Source organism: Simochromis diagramma, unplaced genomic scaffold (assembly GCF_900408965.1).
Source record: "Simochromis diagramma unplaced genomic scaffold, fSimDia1.1 OVJJ01000205.1, whole genome shotgun sequence".
NCBI lineage: Eukaryota > Metazoa > Chordata > Actinopteri > Cichliformes > Cichlidae > Simochromis > Simochromis diagramma.
The window spans coordinates 3,854,328-3,879,602 of NW_024386782.1; the positions used below are offsets into that span (position 1 = coordinate 3,854,328).

Here is a 25,275-nt window from a genome sequence, read left to right on the forward strand (position 1 = left end):
GGAAGGTGAATTAGAGTCAGAGCCAGCAAGCAGGAGAAAAGGAGGGGAATCTGTGTGGAGGAGGGGCTTCATCGAGGGAGAGAGAGGTTATAAGAGATGGTGGGGGAAAAAACGAGAGAGCGAGAGACTGTGCGCGTAATGGGTGAAGATGCTGTTGCCAGGGAACAGCGCTGAAATAGAAACATCCATTTTTTCCCTGCTCTCCGGAGGAAACAAACTCCGTCAGTGATGGAGAATCCAGAATGGACTCAATGTGAGGGAAACAGGTGATCCTGACTCCGAGTGGCCTGACAGAATCAAAGAGAAGGTAGGCAGTTGTTATTACGTAACCATCATAACACTGTTCCCATACGGCTGACATCATCGCAGCAGGATTAAAGCCTGGGGTGGGGGCATTAGAGTTGGTGGAGGGAGGAGGAGGAGAGTGATCATCATTGAACATGCTAAAGGTACACGGTCAGGATTATTGTTATTTAGATCAGAAAGCAGCACAGTGAGGACGCTGGGAAGGTGAGAGCGGGATGTTTCTGCTGCATGGTGACAGACTCTCCTCTCATTCGCCTCTCTACAGGAGGACACAGTTACTGCCTCAGCCTCCATTAACAGCAGGGGTAAACAACAAGAATTATCCAGCAGCCCAGGCCCTCAGCACACACCTGCAGATGTAATCAGCGATGATCCACACTCAGCAGCTTTAAGGAAGGGGGACCATCTGAAAGGGAAGCAGGGACGCAGAAAGCCTTTGTAATTACAGTATGTGAGTATCCTGCTTTTAAACCATGGTTTTCTCCGCTTTCCGCTCTCATAAAGAGCTCTTCTTCTGAACAGATTCTACTGATGGGAGGCCCAGAGGGCAGAACATCAAACGTGACATTCAGTGCTTTGTTTCTTTCTGTGACTGCACGCAATTAATCACTGAGACGGTTTTCGTTTTTCTGCTAATTGAGGACTGGCAGTCGTGACACAATAGCTTCTTTGCACGCATTTAAAGGCCACGCAAACACAAATTTTCTTTGTCAGTTTCTCAATAAGAGTGATACAGTAAGACCCAAGATTATTCTTTTTATTATTAGTTTGTTTATTCTGCAGTGGAGCGGGCTCAAAAAAGGAAAAAGGGAAATGTTTAGATCACAGTGGGATGACAGTCGTGGGAGCCGCTGGTTTTCTGTGAACACAAGCTGATCTGATCAAACTGCAACTACACAGTCAGGATGAAGCAGATTTCAGGTGTCACACTCTTCAAACAGATCATTTTTTGACTTTGTTTTCAGTGTTGTCAGAGATATTAAGAGATGTTGAAAAGATGAGAAGTTTTTAGGCTTTTGACATCCTTCTCTTCAGGCTGTACATGACCACCTCTCTGTCGCCTTTCATCTTCAACTGTTCTATTAATGCTTATCTTTGAGTAAATGATTTCATAACAGAGACGAGCGAAAACTACCTCTCCGCTTCACTTGATCCCACCTGTTGTGTATCAAAGACAGAGTACTTGTCAGAAAAAAGTATGGGGTAACATTTATGCAAGTGTTGCGCCTGTTTCAGGTCTCAGGTTTGCCAAGCGCAACAGCATCAATAGTTCACGAGACAGCATTTGGGAAATGAGGACAGGCCTGCCATCTGGACATAAATCCCCACCAAACACGTGCCGCTGCAACATTACTTTGTGTCCATCAATCAGCAGTTCACTGTGCATGCAGCTGAGCCTTTGAAAGAGACATGCACACCACAATAAACCACATGCAGTCATCGTGTGAGATCAGAGGAAGGCAACTTGAAATGTAATTTAAGCAGAAAGGTCTCAGTTAAAATGGCATTTAAGGATCTGCACCAAACACTGCGACTTTCTTATCAGGCAATGCAGTGCAAATACCTCTTTTCTCCATCATTTAGAATCGATTTACAATACAGCTGTACTGGGAACATGTAGCTGGAGGACCTGCACCTTTTAGCCCACATTTGCTGTTTTTTTATTCCACACATCAGTGCCAACCCAGTGGACAAATGGATCACAGTAAAGTCTGCGTCTGTAGCCTGAGGAACTCTGGCTAGGAGAGTGACATAGGGAGACACAAGACTTACACATGATGTTTACTTTGTGCATGACTAATCCCTAATGGTCAGGCTGCTATAAATAAAACACTGTGAACCTTTACATCAAATACCAAATATAGAGCATGATGTCATGGAGGGAGATATCTGCTTTGATTCTATATAATATGGAAGCTTAGATCATGATCTGCTTTACAGAAGCACGTGCTTGTTGTGCCCTGAGGATCTGTATTGTATGAGAAACTGGATGTTTTATTTATGTCACCCTCCCCCAGGGATCATGGGGAAGGAAACCCACTGGGACTTGGTTATGTCAAACTATCATTTCTGTGATTTAACTACAGAACACATGGGGCTAAATTGTTCTTGGGTTCAGATTTTGTTCTTAAATACAGTCTGCCCGACACAAACAAGACAACGCATCTACTCTGCTTTCCTGATCGTCCAATTCCAGTCTCTAATTCCTCTGAGTCCATTGCTTCACCTGTTTATGATATACTCAACTACTTTAGTGCAACAGCTACATAATGAAGTTCATTTTATTTAACAGAGAGAAGCTGACAGAATCAGAGGTGGGTGACATATCCAAATTTTTGTGTCACCTCCAAGGTTCAAGCTCCGGACATGACACATTTCCCATGATGCAACTAGAGACAATACTGTGCATACTGTGACTTTTAATGCATCATCTGCCAAGATGATCCCACACCGCTGCAGTGATGTTGAGGTCTAGGCTCTGGTAGTGCTCCATTGTGTGTTTTGTTCTATCCAAGTGCGCTTTGCAGCATTTACAGTGTGTTTGGGATCAGTGTCATGCTGAAAAAAATGATATTGTTTCCAATCTGACATTTTTCACATGGTCTTGCATGCTGGATCAAAATCTGATGGTTCTATTCTGCATATATGTTTCCATCAATTTCGACATAATTCCCAACACCACCGACTGAAATTCAGTCCCAACCATGTTTTACAGACGACTATAAACACTCTTATATTGCTCCCCTGACCTTAGACATGCATCCCTCCATAAGACCTGTTTATGGATGGTTTTCAGTCTAGTTCTTGTGTAATTTGGCACACACCAGCCTTTTGTCCCTGCTTCCCTTTCTTAAGAATAGTTTTGTGCCGCCACCCTTCTACTGAGGTCATTTCTGAGGAGACATCAGTGAGGAGAAGAGAGATACATCAACTTAGAGGCCAGATGCATCTCTCATGCCACATCTTCTCTGTTTTGTTTTGTTTTTTTCCATTTTATAAGAACATGACTTTCAGATGCTGTTCATCTGCAGTAGATAGATTTTAGGTCTGCTACTATGTAGAGTTTTCAGCTAAGAGCTTTTGGGGAAACACCTTGTTGCTGCAAAAATGTTATTTTATGTCTGTCACATGGTGTTATCTGTGGTATTTTTCACAGATTCAACCAAAGAAACAGGAACAAATAATGTGTTTCACAACAGGCTGCTAGTAACAAAGTGCCTAAAGATATAATTTAAAACAGGTTCTTCCCCAGATTTTCTGTTAAGTGAAGATACAACACTGGTTCATCCCTTCAGTTAGGTGTCTTTTTTAATGCCCGAATGATTGACAGGTCAGGTTAAGCGTCTAAGCAAACAAAGAGATAAACAAACTCCTTGGTAGTGGCTTAAAACTTTTTTATGTTAAATCCTGATCATAAAGCAGCCACACTCATCTATCTCCACTTTCAGTTTGTAATAAAGACAAGTATAAGAAGCCAGAAAAAGACATCATTCAGGTTGTGTAATTTGGGTGGAGTGTCTAGTTTAATAAGGCTGCAACGACTGAATGTTTTAGCAGTGTGTTAAACCATTCGGTGAACTTCCTGGTGAACGGCTCAATGAATTCTTTTGTTTGTTTGCCTATTACAGCGAGCTGAAGCCCATCCTCGCTGTCAGAGGATGGGTACAGCGGAAGCCACTTTACGCATGGACAGCATGGAGGTTAAGGACGAGTGGCAGGATGAAGACTTCCCCAGGTACGAGGCAGAGAAACAAACAGTCTGTGTTTGTGCGTGCAGTTTGTCTGATTTGTGCAGAAGCTTTTTCAAAGAGATCAAGCTTCGATGGAAAGTCTGTCACATGTTGTGTGAGTGCGCGGAGGGCCGAAAGGAAGCAGGTGTGTACTTTCCATGATGTAGTCATCAGGTGTTATGTGATGAGGCTGTAGCAAGTCAGCGAACAAAATAGCAACCAGCAGATGGAAAAAGAGGAGCAGTCAAATACCTCGCAGTGTCCAAGCTATGGGAGACTAGCCACTCGCTCTACTGCTGGCCAAAATCTTTCTTTGACAGCAGGGGAAATATGCTTTTAGAAGCTGATCAGAGAAACCTTCATTATGTTCCAAAAACATCCACACACAGTACATGCAGCAAAGTCCTGTGACTGTCTGAAAAATGCTTTTGTGTCAGAATCACTAATGCGTGTGTTTAATGCATTTAACAAGGCTAAAAATATCTCAGGATGACTTCACATGAATTATGGTGGTGGAATATTAGGTAAGAGAAGTGGAATATTGTGATTCATCTGTGGGGATTTCAGACCTGGAGGTCTGTGTTAGAAGCAAATTATTTAACACTGAAAATTGTTTTTCTCTTCCCTACTGCTTAATTCGCTCTTGAATACTTGTCGGTGCGATCTTAACCTTGCTTCTACATAGCTACTGACAATTTAATAACAGCAATTATCCAGCAGCTCCATCAGTCCATACTTGTGGTGTTTCAGGGTGTGTTTGTCTGTGTATGCAAGTCTCTGTTATTGCCTGTCTGCATATGTGTGTGCACTCTAATCTAGCCTGCTCAGTCCCTCACCGAGGTTTCAGCTGTCCTATTATAAAATCAGAGGGGAGTTGGTAATTGCTGGTGTTGCTTTCTCAAACGACAGGGTGAAATATATTTAAATCGGGTTTCGCATCGCAGCCTCTCTAAAAACAAAGGGCAAAGAGCAAAATGCTGAGACTGACTGTTAGTACTTCATGGTTTTTTAGTGGTTTTCATCATCGCAGATTATTTAGTTTAACAGTTGTGCTTATAATATACAATTATATAACGGCCAAAACAATCGTTACTTGGCAGCAGGAAGACATTAAGCCAGATATAATTCCTATGTATGTACAATTATTTCCAATTTAACTGTTTATTTATGCTGCGTTCTTGTCTTTCCTTGCAGGCCACTACCAGAGGATGGAGATGCATGTGGCCTCTCTGACAGCAGGACCAGTAAGTGGACTAAATAGACACCATTATATTTTTTATACAGACACACACATGTTTATACGTATAAGGTGTATCCATACTTTCATAACATTTTGTCTTAGATCCTCCCACCACTCTGAATGTCGGCGAATCCATGACCCAACGTAAGCGTCGCACGCTGGTCGCCCCCGACATGAACCTGTCTCTGGATCAGAGCGAGGGGTCGGTGCTCTCTGATGACTTCCTGGAAACGCCCTGACGACCTGGACATCAATGTTGATGACATCGAGACTCCAGATGAGACTGACTCACTGGAGTTCATCAACAACGGCAACGAGCTAGAGTGGGAAGGTACATGCATGTTCAAATTTAGCATCCAAAAACTTCTATGGGGGAAATTATTAGAACACATAATGAGGACAAATCGACAAACTGTACATAATCTTTCTGTAATGATATAGTTTTATATGGTAGTTGTAATAAACCAGAACAAATGTAGAATAGAGGCACATTTATTTCCACAAGCTAAAAACAACACAATAACTATTAAACACACACAGTATAACAATGAAAACAATGACACACACTCTAAAAAAAGGGAATGCTGGGTACTGTCACAAAAGACAAAGCATAACAATAAAACATGATATTACATTGTACTGTGTGTTGATTTAAACAAAGGAGAAAAGCCGAAGAGAGTTAAAATTAGCCTTAACACTAATTTAAGGCTGGTGGCTCTAACATTATCAATCCTAACTCCTGTGTTGCTCTGGAGCTCTAGCAGTTTTACAGTCTAGTGAGGGGTTACATTTGATCCTTCAGGTCCCAGGTATAAGGGAGGCTTTCGTGTCTGTGCAGTACATGAATGTAAGCACAGTCAGTGATCAGCTCAGGTCCAGATGTTACAGCTTTTTCTAAGCAGTAGTTGCTTTTCGTTCCCCTCTGCAGGGGCTTTTGTTAGGAGCCCTTTGGTGTATCCTTTGCTGCTTCTCATTCTTCACATCTCTTTTAGTCATTTTTCCTCTGGATTTTCTTGTTCTAAATCTGTGCTTCCAGCTTTGATGGATCGTGCTGGTTTAAAACAAATAGCTGCTGGGTCTGTGTATCCTTTTGGGATGAGTTTTTACCCAGCTGAGCAGGTTTTTTTGTTTGTTTATTAAATTTTAGCAAAGCAAGAAGGTCACATCCAAGGGGAGCAGATATTTTGCTCTCTGGTAACATATTTTTGATCGCGTGCTTGAGCCATGCAGTGACGTCAGCGTTTTTTCTATGTTCCATTTAAAGGCGTTGTCTCTGTCAGTCATGTTGAGTAGTTGTATTGTGCGTTATTGTTGGTGTGGCCTCCGAGCTGTCTGAACAAGCCAATACCACATATTTAGTATAAAGGTGAGCTGAAGAGTAAGCCTGCATTGTAAATGAGGTGGAAAAATTCAGGATTTCATGATATTTAATTTTACAAAGAAGGGAAAATTTGAATTGCACCAGGTTATGTGCAGTAACTTTGGCAATATTGTTGTTTACATTGACAAATATGGACCTTTTTTGCCTCTGGGGTGGAGCAGGTCAGCTACTAACTGGAAGGATGGTGGTTTGAGGCAATTCTAGTCAGCCAAAGTATCCTCGGACAAGATGCTGAACCCCCAAATTGTTGTTTGAATGTTAGATAGAAACATTTAGAAGAAGAAAAAGGTGCTTGTATGAATTAGACATGTTGTAAAAAGAGCTTAGAGTACATTTTACGTTTGTATGCTAAATGTCATCATAAATCATGATTTATAGCTTTGAAAAGGTTCATTTCCCTTTTCCAGCTCTGCTCATGTTGGCTACATGTGTTGTGAGCAGCTGCTTTCTGGTGTCACCTTGTTTTCAGACGACACACCTGTGGCTACTGCTAAGCGTCTCCCAGGTGAGAGCGAAGAGGAGAGAGACTCGTCAGGTCGTCTGTGGCGAACAGTGATCATTGGCGACCAGGAGCAACGGATCGATATGCAGGTCATCAGGCCGTACCTGAGAGTGGTCACACATGGAGGTTAGTTAGACTGTTTCCCCAAATGGATTCCTTAGGATGGTTATGCTATTATAAATCTTATCGGCCCACTTCCTGGTATTAAATGTAAAACGTAGGTGAAATGTAAAAGAGTACAGACACATTTACATGTCCTACCTGCCACGTGATAATTTGCCACTACGAATGGAGCAACTGCATCTCTCTCTTATGTCAGGATATTACGGGGAAGGTCTGAATGCCATCATCGTGTTTGCAGCCTGCTACCTTCCTGACAGCAGCTGTGACGACTACACGTACATCATGGAAAATCTCTTCCTGTAAGATCCTTTCTTTGTTATCACATGGCGACAACCTTACTTCCTTCTTTTCTCACTCTACAATCCATTAAACGTTTCCAATGTAGAAAGTCTCCTATCCAATGAGGATGTAAAATAATGAATCAAATAATTCTTAAAATTAGAGTGGACCTGTTATGGTTTTTTTTTATATTATTTAAATCCATACTGTTGTAATGGGAGCGCTTATATTAAAGTTTGAGATAGTGATCCCTGATTTCAGACTGCTCAAAATAGTCAGTTCTAAACGGCTTGTTCTACTCTTGGCGCTGTGTGATGTCAGTAAGAGAGGATATCCTGATATGGTCATCTCAGTCACGCTGCTCTGGCTTTGAGCATGGAAGCCCCGCCCCCTGACCTTAAAGGGAGCTAAAACAGTTTGTTTCTGATGAAGAAAAAAAAACAGACGTCATGTTGAGATCTTGAGCCAGTAAAGTGCCTGAAATCTGTGCCATTATTTCTAATAGCCAGCAGGTGGCACTCCTGAGTTCAGATTCTAGAGAAGAATCCTCTGCTCCTATGACCTCAGTAAATGCCTCCAGTACTGTGCATGAGTTTTGAGTCACCCCTTTCTTCTTCTTTTTTCTCCTCCTGTCTTTTCCAGCAGTGTAGAAATCAGAATTGTTGTCTGAAGGCCATAAAATGACAAACAGATTTACTTTCACAAGTGGAGCATTACTAGGCATTATTGGCCTGAGATGTTCTAAGAGAGGTAGAGACCTGACCTGACACACAAAGACAAACAGGACAACACAAGCATGCATTCCCACCCTCATGCACAGGTATACAAACACTCACACACACACCCAACATGGAGACACAGAAATGGACGCCGTACACATACTCACCCTCCCCATACACTCCCAGGTCCTGGAACCAACAACCCGTAGAAGGGCAATCAGCCCACAGACCCAGGAGATGGCCTCCTTCACTCTGGGATGGAGACAAGTAGACTTCCCTGGCCTCCGCAGCAGCAGAGCAGCCCAACAGCCTCATAACCCTAACCCAGACCCTGACCAGACAGCCAGCTCTTCCAGCCCTGGATGGCGAACAGAGAATGGGAGTGTGTGTGCTTCACTCCGCCCGAACTATACCCACACCAGCATTCAGGCAACTCCCAGACTACATAAGCCAATAGAAACCCAGGTTAAGGGTTAGCTAAAGAGGCCCCTCGTTCCCCCAATACACCCAAGCCCCCCAGGTCCAGTCAAAACCCCCGCCCAGAGATAGCACGCCCCCAAGTCCCCAAGCCTGCCCCAGACCCACCCAGGAGTAACTACCAGACCGGTAACATTTGTTTGCCAGCACAGACTACCCAGCAGCGCCACACACAGACACCAGAAAACACCCCCATTGAAAAGGGGTGTTAAAGTAGGATATGGATCGGGGAAGACCGTGGGCAACATGTTTGGCTTCAAAACATGAAATGGTGATGCCAAAAATACTTAGCCTAAAGCTTCAAAACAGGGCCTCACTAATCAAAGCATGACATCCTGCAGGTACAGTTTATGAGATGAACTAGAGCTGGAAATGAGTTTAATGGATCCCCCTTTAAATGAAAGATCATTTTATCTCCACAAATAAAATATCAGAACTCTTTTTAATCATAAATCAAATGAGGGGATTTTATGTGCTGTTTTCATGTACAATTATAGGTTGTTCATGTCTGTTCTCAGGTATGTTGTGAGCAGCCTGGAGCTGCTGGTAGCAGAGGATTACATGATTGTTTACCTGAATGGAGCAACTCCTCGCAGAAAGATGCCTGGCATCAGCTGGCTGAAGAGATGCTACCAGATGATAGACAGAAAGTAAGATGAACAGTGCCAAAATAACTCGGAAAACAATTTGGGAAATTAGAAGCTAGTGAAGCTGAAGATGTTCTTGATGCTAGAGATGAAGATAACCAATATACATGGGATTTCATGCAGTTAAAAGTTATAATGGGGATTGTAATAAACTCTGTTTGTTTCCTGTAGACTGAGGAAGAATCTAAAGTGTCTCATCATCGCTCACCCAACATGGTTCATCCGCACTGTCCTGGCCATCTCAAGACCCTTCATTAGGTATATTTATGACACATTTGGCCGTGAAAGTTTGTCTCTTAACAAATCTAAAAACAAAAGAGAGAGAGGGGAAAATAGGTTGGAGCATTTTAAAGTTGTCACATCGCTACACTGAAAACATTAAAAAGAGAAAAGTGTTGCTGTTTCATAATCAGAGTACGTATGTTGTGCTACGTGGCTGAATGCACATATATTTTAGGATTAATTTGTGACAGTAACCCAATGTTGTTTATATTTTTTGAAGTGTGAAGTTCATGGATAAGATCCGTTACGTTCACACCCTGAAGGAACTCGGTCAGATTATCCCCATGGAGCACGTGCAGATTCCTGAATGTGTGCTGCAGTAAGTACTCTCAGCCACCAAGGGTCCCTGTTGAGATGCTTCAAGTGTCTTTCATAGCTTATACTCTGCTTTGCAAGCTTACAGCAATATAGTCAGCTCCATAAGTATTTACTACTGAATGCAAGACTCAACTCCAGGTCTGTTATCTGCTTAATTTGTTATGGAATAAAGAGGGAAGAGGTCACGAAACTGTTGTTAGTCTATTGTTCAGTCACCACTGACTCTCTGACAATTAGGGAATATATAAAAATAGTTTTTATTCCTAATCTATTTTTGCAATACTTTTGTTTAATTCCTTGAATTAAAGTTGAAAGTCTGCACTTTGGTCACATCATTAATGTTTTTTTGTGATATGATGTCCAGAGGCAAAATTACAAAACATGCATCATTGTCCAAATCCTGACATCTTGAAAGAATTCAAACAGTCCAACAAGACAGTGTTTATGGATAACTAAGAATGATGTACAGTTTTTCACATTTGTTTAAATGTCTGCTTCTCACTGTTTACTTAGATGGACTTGTGCAGACGAAACAGCAGGTGATTAAAATAATATTAATATTTAAAAAACACTTTATATATGTAGCAAAGTTACAACGTGCCTCACGGAAAGAAATTAAAAACATATAAGAAATCCAGCATGAGCTTTACAACTCTGAGTAGGCATTCACTTTTTATTTTTTTTGTTTATTATGGCAAACTGTGCAAGAGTGCTCAAAACTGAATTATGGCAGACAGTAATGGTCCAGTGAGTATTCACACTGATTTTAAAACAAATTCAAAAGATGATTGAGGCTTTGGAAGAACTGCAGTGCATAGTTAAACAGAAGAAACAGAGCCAACATCAGACAAACTTTTCCACTGTCGTGTGCAAAAGAAAGTCTCTGTGGAATCTGTGGAAAACCAAGTGCACCTTTACTGCTTCCATAGAAATTAATACATGCTGCTAATCAAATGTTAACACAACCCCACAATCTTCCCATGCAATGCTTAGAGAAACTGCAAAAAACCCAAGAGTTACATATCGGACTCTCAAGGCTTTGGTTAGCATGTTAAATTTTACCTTTCATGATAACACAAATAGAAAATGATTAAATAAGTGTTGCTTGTTTGGAAGGATTCCAGGGGAAAGTTTCGGACAGATTAGACCAAATGGCCGTAATACACAGCACCACATTTCAATAAAATCAAACACCACAAATCAACTGTCAAGCATGGTGGTGGAGGTGTGATGATTTGGGTATTTTGCACCTTGTAGCCATTAAGTCAGCTCTGTATACCAAAATATTCTAGAGTCAAATGTGAGGCCATCTGTCTGACTGCGAAAGCTTGGCCGAAACTGTGTCATGCAGGAGGACAGCGATCCCAAGCACAGCAGCAAATCTTCAACACGATGGATGAAAAAGAAAAGGATCGAGTCCAGACCTCAACCTGATAAAATGCTGTGGAAGGACCATAAGAGAGCTGTCCATACACAAATGCCTTTAAACCTCAATGACATGAAGCAACACTATAAAGAAGAGTGAGCTGAAATTCCGCTTCAATTATGTGGGAGAATGATAAAGTCATACAGAAAATGATTCGCTTAAGTTATTGCTCCTAAAAGTGCTTCTGCAAGTGACTGAATTTTATCTCAGGACTGCAGATTCCTTTAAAAACCTTCTCTTTAACATGTCTCTGCATATGAGCTGCATCAACACAGAGCGATGAACTTTTAACTTCAGCACTGGTGAGAAGGATGTTACAGAACTCCTCATCATTCTGCATTTCTATCCCCTTTTTTTAAAGGTATGACGATGAGAAGATCAGAGCACAAAAGGAAAGGTGAGTCACATGTTTTCAAGTGATTTTATATTAAAATTTCTTTGTTTACGTATGCTCATTTAAACATGCACGTTACTACTATGTGCCTCTCCCCCAGACTTGAGCAAGACCAGCAGCAGAGTAATTCAACACTCCCCAAAGAAAGGTGACCCAGTCCTACAGCGCATGCAGCTACAATATGGAAAAGTACTCATATATTGTTGCACTTAAATCCCGTGGCTGCAAGAAGCCACTGATTTTATATTTCATCTGTTAGAGCAATAAAAATAAAACAACTTCCTCCATTGGCATGAAGAGCATATTATGTAAGAGGTCCACCAGCAAATTGATCAGTGCGTTGCTTCTCTTTAATGTGATTGTGAATGCTTGAACTTCTGCAGACATATAGATTTGATTAAGCAACACAGCCTAACATGGTTTAGACGACCAGGCAACATATTTATATTTGTTTATCGTCAATTTTAATCTGTTATTTCCAGGCCGAAGTCAATGATAGCAGAGGTTGGCCGTGACATCTGACATTAAGGTAAGGGACTCATCCATCTGAGTGCCTCTACATCAACTCTTCAGGTTGGTTTGTAATGTCAGCCCACAGTAATTAATCTTCGACATACATGGAAATGTTCTTTTCTGCACATATCTGCTTACGTGTGCTAAAGAGATATGATACAGTAAATCACATGCTGGATGATAGCCCGTCTTGGGCCCAAAGGGTCAGCTTTCTGTTCAGTGGCTGTGGGATCCAAATTTTACTATGACACAGACTCGAAGATTTCCAATTCCTTGAAACAGTGCAGTCTCTGTGCAGTGCAAAAGACAACAATCATCCGCTTTATGCTGAGTTTGATGAGGTGTTGATCTAAAAATGCAAAAATCGCACTTCAGTTTCCTTCCGGGTTTCCAATTCTTCTCTGAGAGTGCTGGACGCTGAACAGGAACATGTCATACACTGCTGACTGACTGCTGTCACTCATCCCGTCCAACTCATTTTCATCTTTGCCAAGTCATGTTTAACTTCTTTAAATTCCGACCGTGCGTGGATCCAAGAAACGTTACTCAATCCTCAAACATCACCCCATGTTACATAAAGCACAGCTGCTTGTCTCTTCAGGCCTGCCTGCGTGCAACCAATCAATTCTATTTTTATTGGGCAAATTGATCTGCCCCACCGAGCCTGTCATAAACTGGGTGAAATGCCCACCACAGCCAGCCGGGATAGGTTAGGGCGGGTGAAGTGGATTATTTTAGAAACTGTCCCCGGCTGCTGACTGTTCCTATAGGCCCTCATATATCAAACGAGATGCCAACCAGTGGACTGGCTGACATCTCGGGAATGGACACGGGGACTGTCCCCTAACTAAATGCCAGCACAGGAAGCAGGGGGAAAAAATGAATGGTCAAACCTGATATGTGTCAAGTAGTTTAGATTTACTGCCGCTCACTGACACACTGCCAATTTTAACAACTGCATTACATGAAACTTTGTGACTGACGGGATTAAAGTGAGACTTAAACTTTCTGTATTTGCCTTGCAGAGCTTTAAACTGAAGAGCCCGAGGGGGAATCGTTAAAACAGAAGCCCACAAGCTTCTCAGCTGGGATTATATCCCCTAAATGGATCTATTAGCCAGAGGACAATCATTCCTCAATATTCCTCTTATTTCAAGTGACACGCTTGCTTCTAACAACTTAAGGTTCAGTTACACCAAAGCATCGCAGCTTAGTTAAATCAAAAACTGTCCTGCATGTCAAGTTGACCTTTACCTACAGCATGACTTTGCCTATGCGTGAATGAAAAGACTTGCCGGGAGCATTTTGTACATATTTGTAATATATTTTTGAGAAAAAAGTGTTTGCACACAGACGGTGTTGGTATTGTTTGGTTTATTGGCTATTTCCTGAAAAAAAGAAGTGCAATGATATCGCTCCTCCTAAATGTTTCTGATGCAAAAAGTGTGTTTTCAAGTTTTCCGGAGATGAATATGCAGGTGGCATGCTTGTTTATATCCTTCCTGTCTTTGTTACATTTGTTAAATTTCAAAAAGTAATTTTGCAAGATGGGAAGAAACATTGTTACAAATGAAAAGAATTCTATTTAATAAGAGAGTTAAAATGAATTGCTTAGTGTTATTTATGAAAACGTGCCATTTACTGTTTGTAAAAAAAAAAACTGTAATAAATGAGTGATCTAAAGCAAGTTTTGTCATGATTATTTGTCCCCCGCATTCAGCCTTAAGTCCTAAAACAGAAGAGAACAAAAGCACAGACTTGCTCATGTACTTTGCAGCTGATATTTTCATCCTTTTATTGCAGCTGCGTGTTTTCATCTTCCGTCCAGAATGTTTTTGGCAGTTGAGTTATTAACGGGGATAATCGTCAGTGGATGCTCGGTGGATGTCACCTGACCGTCCTGTGCTGCGTTTTATGGAGGTCTTAATGCCCTTGGAGTAACCCGTTTCTGTTTATGTACACAATACATAACCAATTAGAAACTGAACTTTGCCCTGCATTTTTTATTTTATTTTAATTATGTTCTATTGTGTAAATTCAATCATTCAGATGTGAAAGAGAATCAGCTTGAGTTAAATTATGATGTTATATTTAATTATGTACTCTTAATTGTTATTTAGTTTTATAAGAATAATCCTGCCTTTTGAAATATGGATTTCATTCCATGAGATTGGAATAAAGAGACGCCTGACACACAAAGGCATGGAGCCATAACACATTTAGATTTTGTATTAATACTTGAAGCACCAGGAAACAGCCTGCCTCTGTCCAAAGTTCACCACCACCTCTAAAGCTGACTGAATAACACTGCTGTATGCAAACAAATCTATACTTGGAAAGAGTTTTTGACCACTGATTTTGGGATGAAACGATTTTCCAGATCCATGTTGTCCAGAAGGACTTATGCAACATCCTCTGAAACCACCAAATAGCATTTTTTATTTTTTTGTACATCTTGAAACTAAACAGGCATTGCAGATCTGGTTATTGACTAATGTTGTGCAACCAGACTAGCTGCTTGTCTCTGCTGAGTTAAACTAAAATATTTATTACAGATCTACAGACATGCAGACAAGAATCTGCCTTTTTGTCTTCCAGTGTATAAGCCCTGGTAACGAGCGTATGGACATATATTTAAAAAGCCAAATTTAGACTGAGAGCAAAGGTAAGTCTGTCTTTTGATTCCAGGATGGAAAACGTATGTGCACCACATGCTTCCCTGTACTAGACCAGATGGTTTGATCCCCTATATGGAACAGATTTGTACTCTCCAGGTTCTTACGTGTACGTAACATTTTCTGTTTACTAACGCCAAACTACTACACAACATAAGACCTGTCAGTAACTTAGTGTGAGGCATCACTTTTCCACTGAGACTTTCCTGGCAAAAAGACCACGTGCTCCTGTATCTCCAGGTCAGAGTTCAACTCCTTCCTACACCAACAAAGAAAAGCGCAGTAGTAACATAGATTGCTCAAATACTGTGCAAACAAAATGAACGCGAGTTTATTCCGCACACATCCGGGAATGTGCGGCAATCTGAGTTGATAAGCAGCGGGCGCTTAACTTCAAAGAAATAGCCGTGGTTTATCACACCTGTAGCTCGAGACACTGTGGTCACATGGCTGGCTGCCATTTACTCCAACTAGTTGCATCAGAAATATTCGTGACGCAGCAGTCAGACACAGCCAGTTAAATATAGTGCTCCTGGTTTTCATTTACCCAGAGCTGTCTATGCATGGAAAATTCCCCCTTAAAATCACAGGTTCCACACTATGCTGTGATGCAGATTGTTTGGAATATATATATATATGTGTGTGTATATACATATACATATATATATATACATATATGCACACAATATTACATTTTTAATGATTTTTACAGTCTACACCCTTGCTATATAGTTTCTTCCATTATGAGAAATGTCCTCTGCATGTAAATCACAGTCTACTTTTAAATGGGAAAGCTTTTCAGTTTTTGCAAAAATACATCCCAAATTTTAGAACAAAACAAACAGCTTCCTGTTTGAGGCACTACATACGACCGTGGCACACACCTTAGTCTCATATTATTTTCTTTATCTTTTTAAGAAGTGTATTGGGTGTGGGATTATTCGTGCATTCGATTGGCTGGTGTTCACTGACTCCTCAGAGCAGGTGCAAATTATGGGCTTTGCTTTCACGAAGCTGTGAGGCTCCCGAGTCCTGCCCCATCATTGGTGCCGTGGACTGTGAAGTGGCACCTTATTGGCTACGAGACAAAGCACGCTGATTGGTTTGGGAGGCTGTGACACTGAAGCCAAATCCTTTAAATGCACGGCAAAGACTTTGTCTATCAATGAAGTAGTAAAAGGAGGGGACATTTGTGGAGGAGGAGAAGGGAGAAGGTTTTCAGTAGAAGCCTTTGAGAGAGTGTTTGCTTTGGCTGGGTTCCCTGCTTTTATTTACTGAATTCCAGAGGTGACCAATACAGAAAAGAAATAAGAAAAAATGAAGTTCATCATTGGCATAGGAGGGTAAGTCTTTTATATATATATATATACATATATAGATGTTTATTTATGGAAATTGAGAGAAAATAAAACTAAGTGGCACCCATTTCAGAGTGACCAACGGTGGGAAGACCACTCTGACAAATAGACTACTAAAGACATTACCCAACTGTTGTGTGGTGCATCAGGACGACTTTTTCAAGGTAAGATGCATGAAAGTATTTTATTTTTTTCTCATTTGAAGTAAACTTGAAAGCTAAAGTAATAATTTAATGGCATTAAAGTTGAGTTAGTGCAAGGCATTTTTATTTTTCATATGTCATTCGCTGCTTTATAATTTGTCCTTGAAGACATTTTGTGCTCAGAAATAAACCCTCAGTCTGACCTGCAGATGTCCTGTCATGGCAGTAGTCTAGTAATGCATTTGGCTGATTGTCTCCTGGACAGCTAATGAAAGGGCTGAGCGTCCCCACTTAAAGTCAGACTTAAACCTCACTTCGAGTAAAAGAAGCCAGAAGGTCTTACATCTACCACACCCATCTTTACATGATCCACTCACAGTCAGTAAAGGATGACTGACGTCGAAAGCCTTTTTCTTAAACTTTCCCCTTAAATGTTTTTAAGCCTTTTGAAGACAAATCAGAATCTCTATTTCGCAGACTCAAGATATTCCATCTCAAAGCATGTTTCACTATCAAGATGAGGCGACAACAAGCGTTAGTACCTTTTAGAATAGTTTTAAGATTTGATGAAAAAATTGTCAGATTTTCTAAGCCTAACGTTGGGAAGCGAATTCAGCCGCATCGAAAGCCGTCACCGTGTGTTCACTTTTGGTGGAGACGAGTCCTTGACTTGTCCTGTCCAGGTGTGATCAGTTCCGACTGGTTACTAGGTTGCAGCAATGTTTTATTGGTGACTGTTATTTCAGAAACCCGATCAAATAGAAGTCGGGGAGGACGGCTTTAGACAGTGGGATGGTAAGAATGGATTTCGCGTAAGAAAACCATGCAGTAATGTACTCTTTCTTTCCTGCACATTTCTGTAGTTTGGTAACCAATCAATCCTAAACTTTGTGATATTCAATCAAATATTCTGTGGATGCTAGAGACATTCACTAACCGTGACTAATGTGTGTTAAAGCACATTGGTGAGGAGTGTTGGTTTCGTGTGTGGTAAAACGTGCTCTTCTCTTTTCTCTACTTGTTCTGTATCAGTGATCACCGCTCTGGACATGGAGGCTATGATCAACACTGTCAAAGGCTGGCAGGAGAACCCCGTCAAGTTTGCCCGCTCACACGGCGTGAGCCTGTCACCTGAAGCCGAAGAAGCCGGCTCTGAGGAGAAGGGGATCCACATTCTCATCGTGGAGGGGTTCCTCATCTACAACTACAAGTGGGCTTCCCAGGACCTTACTCATTTTTTCTAAACTGTGCCCTACAAACCTTCTGACCTCTAAACCTTTTGAGTAATCTGACCTCTGCTTTCTCCGCAGGCCTCTTATTGATGTCTATGACAAATGTTTCTACATTTCCATTCCTTATGAGGAGTGCAAAAGGAGGAGAAGGTAACAAGTTCCTGCAGTGACTTTACCAGAATCCCCTTAAGAGCTGGACACCACAACACAGCCTTTAATAACACAACAACCCCACACTGATCTCTTTTTCTCTGCAGTACAAGGACATACACGGTCCCTGACCCAGCCGGCCTGTTCGATGGCCACGTCTGGCCCATGTACTTGAAACACAGGAAAGAGATGGAGGACAACTGCGACAGAATAGGTTTGTAAAGCAAGTGCTTTTCCTCTTGAAATATAAATGAGACTCTGCATCCCCGCATTCGTCCATAAGCCTATCCACAGATCTAAAAAACCTATTTAACCACCAACCAGTGAGCAGAAATGCTCTCATACTCCTTTCATTTCTGTGCAGAGTACCTTGATGGGATGACTTCAAAGGAAGAGATTTACAACAAAGTGTATGAAACCATTAACAACTCCCTTCTAAACAGCTTATAGGTAAATAAAAAAATCAAATCTTGGACATTTTCACTGACAGATCAGTAAAATCATTTGATTCAGCGTGGCTAACTTTGCTTTTCTCTCTCTCTCTTTACAGCAGAACGGGTCTAACAGCGGATTTGTGTATAAACTTGTAAATATAGAAACCTGAGTAAATGTATAACATCAGTTCAGTAGCTCTAAGCCTGATTTGTAAATAGATAATCATGTAAGATATGAAGAACTAATGGCAGAAGTGCTGCGTTTTGTATAATCCTCTGTAACTGTTGTTTTTCTAACAAAGATAAGCCACCTCTAGACCGCCCAGTGTTTAAACACCAGTAACTTTGGTCTTGCTGTATTTAAAAAAAAATAAAAACAAAGTCTCACTGTTTGGAAGGATTTTTGTCTCCTGATTTAAAACCCCACTGAAACCACTTGATGTTTCCTGTTTTTCTTCCTTCTGTATCTCATGAAACAAACACACATCCGCGTAGTTCCTCTTTTGAGGCACAAACCTAACATCTGGCTGCACTTGAATGAGCCTTCTTATCATATAGATAAGATTTAGTGCTCCACAATAGTAGGAGTGGCTGATTCCCCTTTGAAAGACAGGAATGGAAATATTTCAGGGAAAAGTTATTTATTAGACCTGCCTCCTTTTTTTCTCAAAACTTCTGATAAAGCAATATATTAAATGTACTTGGAGCATTCATGCATTTGAGAACATGGTGAACAAACATAACAAACATATATAATATAATAAACTCAGTCATACTCATTAAAGGTCTTTTACTTTTAATCATCTATTTGTGTAACTAAGCTGAATGATCTGTCCCACACACGTTGCTCATTTTTCATAGTGTGTATAATTTTGGTGATTAATGTAGAAAATAATAATTAACACAGAGAAGTCTTTCAGACATTCTCAGGTTTATTCAGAGAGTCATTCTGATCCTCATTCAGAGAAACCTGCACACCATCTTCTTCTACTGCTTATAACAACAAACGCTTTATGTAGTCTTGGAGAGAAGAAGCAGCAGCTTCAACCAGTGAGCACTTAACAAGACACAGTGTCTCCCTCTAAGGCTCTTGTGAAATTAACAGCGTGATATTTCTGTAAGCTCTGATGGGGAAATGATTTTCTCGCTTACATCTACTCTTAGAGGTCACAGCCCACCAGGAGGTCGTGCTAAAGCTTTAGCACTGGGAGGTAGGCTGGTTGAAAACTTCAATATGCTTCCCAGAGGTGCTCAACACCCCATCCAGCAACATTACACGACCTCTCTATCACCTATTCTGTAACACTCCTACAGAAATAAAGGAGCAAATCTTTCATTTTTGGCATCAGCTTCATCAAGCAGCAGTGTCTGCACTTCTTCAAAGTCCTTTAGAGTCACCCACATAGCACAATCCCCGGCCTCAGCCGACAGAAACAAGGGGAGACACTGAGCAATGCATTTTCACTTTTATTGATATTTTAATATCAAGCACCAAAATGAATTATATGGTTACAATAAGGGGTTTTAATTACTCCAGCTGATGACACAGAATCATTTTTAAACCATTAAATGGACAATTTCTGCTGTAAGGGGTCAGTGACAACCATAGCAATACTCAGTTCAATAGCTCAGTGTTGGATAAAGGTTTTGGTCATAAAAGTTTACTCATACTGTACATTACTGTGAGAAAAGTCCAGCCAGCTCTGTCCCTGGACTTGGCAGAGCCACAGAGGGTGTGTCGGGGAGAGTTCAGGGTCTTGTGATTCGTTTCTTGGAGTCTTCACATGCCAGCGTTGGCCTGCAGCAGGGGGTAGCTGCTCTGTTAGTTTATATTTAGGCTAAGTGCCTGAGGTGTCAGGGGAATAGATTTAGCATGCCTACAGAAATCACTTATTGCCACACACCCACTCGAGGCTCCGCAGCCCAGTCTGACTCAGGGGCTATCTGCCTTCATGCAACCGCCCAGTAAGGTGAGAACCTCGATACGTGGCATGTGCTCCCACGTCACCCCAACGCCATGGAAACCCCCCAAATAAAGAGCCGGGGTGTCCATATTAGGGTGGAGAGGCAGTGACACAGGAGATGACTGGCTGTCACAAGCTCAGCAGAGCCTCTGTATGAGAGAACGAGGACCCCTGAGGTATGTGAACAGTTGTGGTTTCACCAGTGAATGAATGACAGGAAAATTTATGGTGGCTCACTGAGACAAACATGTATGAACAACTGAATCAGTTCTGGTCTATCATATGACTTACACATGTAACAATAAGCGGGGATTAAAACATTTCAAATATTTTCAAATAACTTTTAAGCTGCTTTAAATTAATAAACCCACCTCCATACTTACTTATGGATCCCACAAGGTTGAATTGTAGGTGATAAACAAACAAATTTTTGTGAGTTACTATAAAATATTAAATGTTTAATTGGAGATCTTCAACTGATTTGTCATTTTTGGAATAGCATGAAGAACTGCAGACACAGCAAGTATTAAAGGGTAATGTTAAATATCTCTATGAAAAGATGATGAATTAATAAAGATTTAGGCTTTTGTGCTGAAAGTGCATGTTAGCTTAATCTGCATGACTTCTTCTGCCAGTCAAACACATGACTGACCATAATAGAGTCATATGTGTATTTTGGTCTTAGGCCAAAATACACACATGACTGTATTCTGGTCCTGTCCTCCAGCAGTATGTGTGTTATTGACAGCAACTATTAGAAACTCGACCCACCTGATACCAACAAATGATCCTGGCAGCAGAAGATAATTAACTCAAGTGAGGAGGAAAAACAGTTGTGTAAAAGAAAGCTTCGCAGGACTTTATGCAGTTGTGTGAAAAACTAACCATACCCTGTTATTCAGTCACTCGTAGAACCAACTTTAACAACAATAACTTGAAGTAAAACTTCATTAACTTGAATTAGTGACTTTCTGTTTATCTGAATTTTGGTTCACTGTTCTTTGCTTCAGTTCATTGAGGTTTGCAGGTATTTGTTTATGCACAGGTCCCATCACAGCATGTCAGTCAGGTTGAGGTCTGGATTTTAACCAGGCCATTGTAACCCCTTATTTCCTCTCTTTTTCATCCATCCTGTTGTAGATTTTATGCTGTGCTTGGGAGTTTCAGTCAGTCTTTAGCTGTGAGACAGACACCTGCACATCGACTCTAGAATACTTTGGTATACAGAAGAGTTCATGGTCGACTCAATTACTTCAAGATGCCCCGGTCATGTGACTGCAATACAAGCTGAAATCATCAACCCCTGCTCTGCTTGGTTTTTGCCAAACATGGTGCTTTGCATTTTGCCCAAGCATCTCCGATGTTGTCTCATCTGCCCAAAGGACATCGTCCCAGAATTCTTGTGGTTTGTTCAGATGCAACTTTGAAATCTAAACTGTTGTGCCATATTCATTTTAGAGAGAAGACGCTTTCAACCAAGAAAATCCTCCAAACAAACAACAGCTGTTCACTCTTTTTCTGATTTTTCCATTGTGAACTTTAACATTTGACATGCTAACTGAAGCCTGTAGAGTCTGAGTTCTTGTTCTTTGGGGTTTTTTGGCTTGTAATGAATTTGTTGGGATGTCCACTCCTGAGAAAAGATGTCCACTGCCAAACCTCTGCTTTCATAGAGGTGCTCAGAGTTCCTGATGAATATTAATCGAGTGCATTTGATTAGCAGCACCTGGCTGCTAATTACCCTCTTAATTCCTATGGAAGAAGTAAGGGTGTACTTAGTTGTTGTTTTTTTTGACACGACTGCACTGAGTCCCGTGAAAACATTTTTTTTCCACATGATTGTACACTCCATGAATTAATGACTGACAGTTGCTATTAGAAACTGCACAATTATTGCAAATTGACCCTCCCAGCAGAGGAGCACTCCACCTACTCAGGAGCAGACACATTGTTTAGTTAACATAAACAGGCTAAAATTCAATAGTTTAGTCTTTAATACCTAACATGTACCACGCAAGAGTGATTTAATGTAGTTTTGGATTTTCATTGACTTGCTCATTGTTAATTATTTGAAACAATACACCACATGGCTGATCGTTTATTTTTACAAGTAAACACAAGATTCATTTATTAATATGTTTTTTAAAAATGTGATTTGATCTAAAACATAAAAATGTATAACAGCGCTCAACCTTTAAGTACTTTGGTATACTACAGTGTGGTTTTGGAAACGTTTCTTAAACTTACAGAAGTTTCAGAACCAAGTTAAAAAACATGCTCATCATATAGATTAGCCCATAATAAATCAATATATAATATATATGTATTAGATATAAGGCATGTATATTATTTATTGGCTGTAATGTTGCAGCTTGTTTTTGCTGCTTTTATAGAGTTTTGTTTAATTTATTACAACATATCAAACTGAATATTTTTAATAAATGATCCAAATGTGGAAAATTATTCACATCTTAAGTTTTAAATGAAACAAAGTTGAGTGAAACTGTAAAAATGGAACCACTCAGTAAAGTAAAAGGACTCTGACAAGCTTAACCTTGAAAACACAAAGTTTTTGGCCCGGGGTCACATTAAGGCAGTTTTTAATAGGTTACATATCAAAAGTTCACCAGACAAATCGCCACGTGTGAATGAATGAATGAAAACGTGACGATGGACGCAGCAGCATGTGTCTCACTGATGAAATGTGAGGAGCGCTGACGGGCTGATTTGTGCCAAGGGTTAATCGAAGATAAGCAAGAAGCGTTTCACGAGAAAGCTGACGCTCTGCCGCTCCGACAGCCTATAATTAATCTTCCACTAGACATTGAAGCATTTTATTTCAGGTTACACTAAAAAAGGAACTTGTTTTATTTAAAGCTTTTTGCTTTAACAGGCATTAAACATCCACATGAGCGCAGAACCCAAAACAGTTTACTAACAAATGTCATTTTTCAAGCATTTTTTTTTCAGTATCTCACCTGTATTGTCTCCCCATGATCTGTGGTAAACCCTCTGGATCTATCATTATACTCCTCAGAGTGGCAGTGTGAGGCCTCAGGGGAAAGCAACAGGTATATTCCATGTAGGGGAAGTTTCTTGTGGTAAAACCATTTTAAGACCATCATCTTCCTTAACAAGAAGCAAAGCTGTGAGCAGCCCTGGATACCTAGATTCACGGGATAAGATATATTCAGTGTAAAAGAATTAGTCACCCGGGGAAGGATCTGCTGCTGCTGCTGTAGGTGTACCATGAAAACAACCAGAAACTGTTTATTTTTATTTCCAAGCACTCCCAATTCACAGTCACAGATTAGTTTTTGTGGCAGCATTTGTCGTGATTTGTTTACTTTCAGTTCAGACACACAAGAAAGACTTAATTCAACATTAATACTTACTGGCTACATTTTGAGGGTTACTTGTCCTGCTCGGGAAGTCTTGTGCCAAACCAGTGCCGAGGATCTGCGTCTCTTATAAATCTAGATGCAGGGGCGGTGCCAGACTTTGGAAGAGAGAAGGTTTCTCCAGCTAAGAATAGAAAAGCATGAAGGCTCACCATCTCGATGCCCTTTTTGGCAGAGGAAAGATACTGCGACACTTCAGCAGCACTTCTCCATATGTCAGTGTCTTTTAACCTGTTCGTGACCCATATCTAACTCATACCTTACCTGAAAAAAAGATCCTGCTGATGTTAATCAAACTCTCAGCTAATTTTCAGGTTTAAAACTTAAGACACGCAGTAAAAGAAAGTATCAAAGTATATTTGTTTGTCACAATGAATTTATGTCCCTGTTCTTTTTTTAATTTAAATGCTTTTTCTTTAATGTGTGAAAGTACTGTGCTCTCCATTTTTCTGTCACAATATTACAAAAAACAATAAAGTTCTAATATTGGGTAGACATAAAGGAACTTCTTGTGAGCCAAAAACTTCACACCTTCTGTTTGCATGGGACAGCCAATCAGAAAACGTCTGGCTTAAAGGGAACTAACACAGCAGCACAAACGTCCATTATAAGATTTGTATGTCTGTTGCTTTTGTTGTGCTTTTTCTTGTTGTTGGTTCTCTAATTTCTTCCCACTTTCTGTGTTGCTGAGTGGTTTTTCTTACTGTAGTTTAAAAAATAGGGAGCATGAAACAGGACTTATATAATCATTTTAATATATTGGACTTGTCTGGAACAAGAGAGTGTTTCGTTATTGTGCATAGTCACTGCGTCTTGTAATTGCTGATGTTTAAGACAGCTGTTGAGCTCCTAATAGCAGACTGATGTTTTTCTTTCAGTACTTACTACAGATCCTCTCACAAGGTTCATACTGTTATAGCAGTTCATACAATGTGATTGGGACATACTGGCTCATCATAACAATCTTAACATTGTGCCTTGAGCTTTGACCTGCTTACCTTCAGGCTCTGCTGTTGTGTAGCTGGCAGAGAGCATCGTGGGGCAGAAAGTCCAGAGCAGCAGTGGGAGACGCCAGCATTTCTGGCACACTTAATTAAAAAACAAGGTATAATAGTATACACCAAACGTGTGTTTAAGCTTGAACCCAAGCAGCTTGTGTGTCGAACACAGCTACTATCAGGTCCAACTGCAGCCTTGCAGACCCATCGAGCCAACTTCACACTGTTACACAACACCCCGCTCCATCTTAAACCTAACTTTAACCCCTTGCGATAAAATCTCCACCTCACTTCATTCAAATACCATGTGGTGCAGTTTCAGCTAAATATACATGATACTGTTCTGCTCCAGATAAGGGCGAATGAACTGTATTTTGTTTTTAAAGAGTGGGTTAAAAATTTGTAAAGACAGATCATAGTCTTAGCTGTAATAAAACAGAAAAGATGCAAAATATATTTATATTATGTAGGATTTAAGTCTGGAATCAGATTAAACATAATAGCTTGCTTGTATTATTTATTTGGTAATATATTGATTTTAAAAAAAAAGGTATAGCTGAACAATGAAGGCACTGACCATTG

At 40.5% G+C, this 25,275-nt stretch overlaps 2 protein-coding genes and 1 long non-coding RNA gene across 5 annotated transcripts; 2 read left to right on the forward strand and 1 right to left on the reverse strand.

Annotated features, from left to right (window-relative positions):
• Nucleotides 1-337: 337 nt before the first annotated feature.
• Nucleotides 338-14,008, forward strand: LOC120724708 (caytaxin-like). Its single transcript, XM_040017044.1, is given in 15 exon segments — nucleotides 338-449; nucleotides 572-757; nucleotides 3,936-4,042; nucleotides 5,232-5,281; nucleotides 5,380-5,510; nucleotides 5,512-5,608; nucleotides 7,128-7,286; nucleotides 7,480-7,582; nucleotides 9,277-9,408; nucleotides 9,577-9,663; nucleotides 9,908-10,006; nucleotides 11,793-11,828; nucleotides 11,926-11,973; nucleotides 12,308-12,354; nucleotides 13,364-14,008. Coding segments are annotated over 12 exon segments (1,059 nt in total). The 5' UTR covers nucleotides 338-449; nucleotides 572-757; nucleotides 3,936-3,965; the 3' UTR covers nucleotides 12,348-12,354; nucleotides 13,364-14,008.
• On the reverse strand, nucleotides 9,270-24,003 carry LOC120724734. The gene is made up of 4 exons (XR_005693981.1): nucleotides 23,690-24,003; nucleotides 23,273-23,460; nucleotides 9,614-9,710; nucleotides 9,270-9,387 (listed from the first exon to the last, which is right to left on the reverse strand). It is a non-coding gene; the product is annotated as an uncharacterized LOC120724734 (long non-coding RNA).
• On the forward strand, nucleotides 16,168-18,766 carry LOC120724716 (nicotinamide riboside kinase 2-like). 3 transcript variants are annotated; one of them, XM_040017056.1, is made up of 8 exons: nucleotides 16,168-16,356; nucleotides 16,445-16,535; nucleotides 17,261-17,309; nucleotides 17,547-17,724; nucleotides 17,825-17,896; nucleotides 18,004-18,110; nucleotides 18,261-18,346; nucleotides 18,447-18,766. In XM_040017056.1, the coding sequence occupies exons 1-7, from the start codon at nucleotides 16,331-16,333 to the stop codon at nucleotides 18,344-18,346; spliced, it is 609 nt and encodes a 202-aa protein (XP_039872990.1). In that variant the 5' UTR covers nucleotides 16,168-16,330; the 3' UTR covers nucleotides 18,447-18,766. The 3 variants fall into 3 exon arrangements, with proteins under 3 accessions (XP_039872990.1, XP_039872999.1, XP_039873006.1); XM_040017065.1 differs by having other exon boundaries at nucleotides 18,450-18,766; XM_040017072.1 differs by lacking the exon at nucleotides 17,261-17,309 and having other exon boundaries at nucleotides 16,335-16,356.
• Nucleotides 24,004-25,275: the final 1,272 nt, after the last annotated feature.

Excerpts from the sequence above, each read along its gene's own strand:
- LOC120724716 (XM_040017056.1), top strand. The coding sequence starts at position 16,331 with ATGAAGTTCATCATTGGCATAGGAGG. Across the intron at positions 16,536-17,260 it reads ATCAGGACGACTTTTTCAAG|AAACCCGATCAAATAGAAGT; the intron begins GTAAGATGCATG and ends CTGTTATTTCAG. Across the intron at positions 17,725-17,824 it reads TTCCTCATCTACAACTACAA|GCCTCTTATTGATGTCTATG; the intron begins GTGGGCTTCCCA and ends CTTTCTCCGCAG.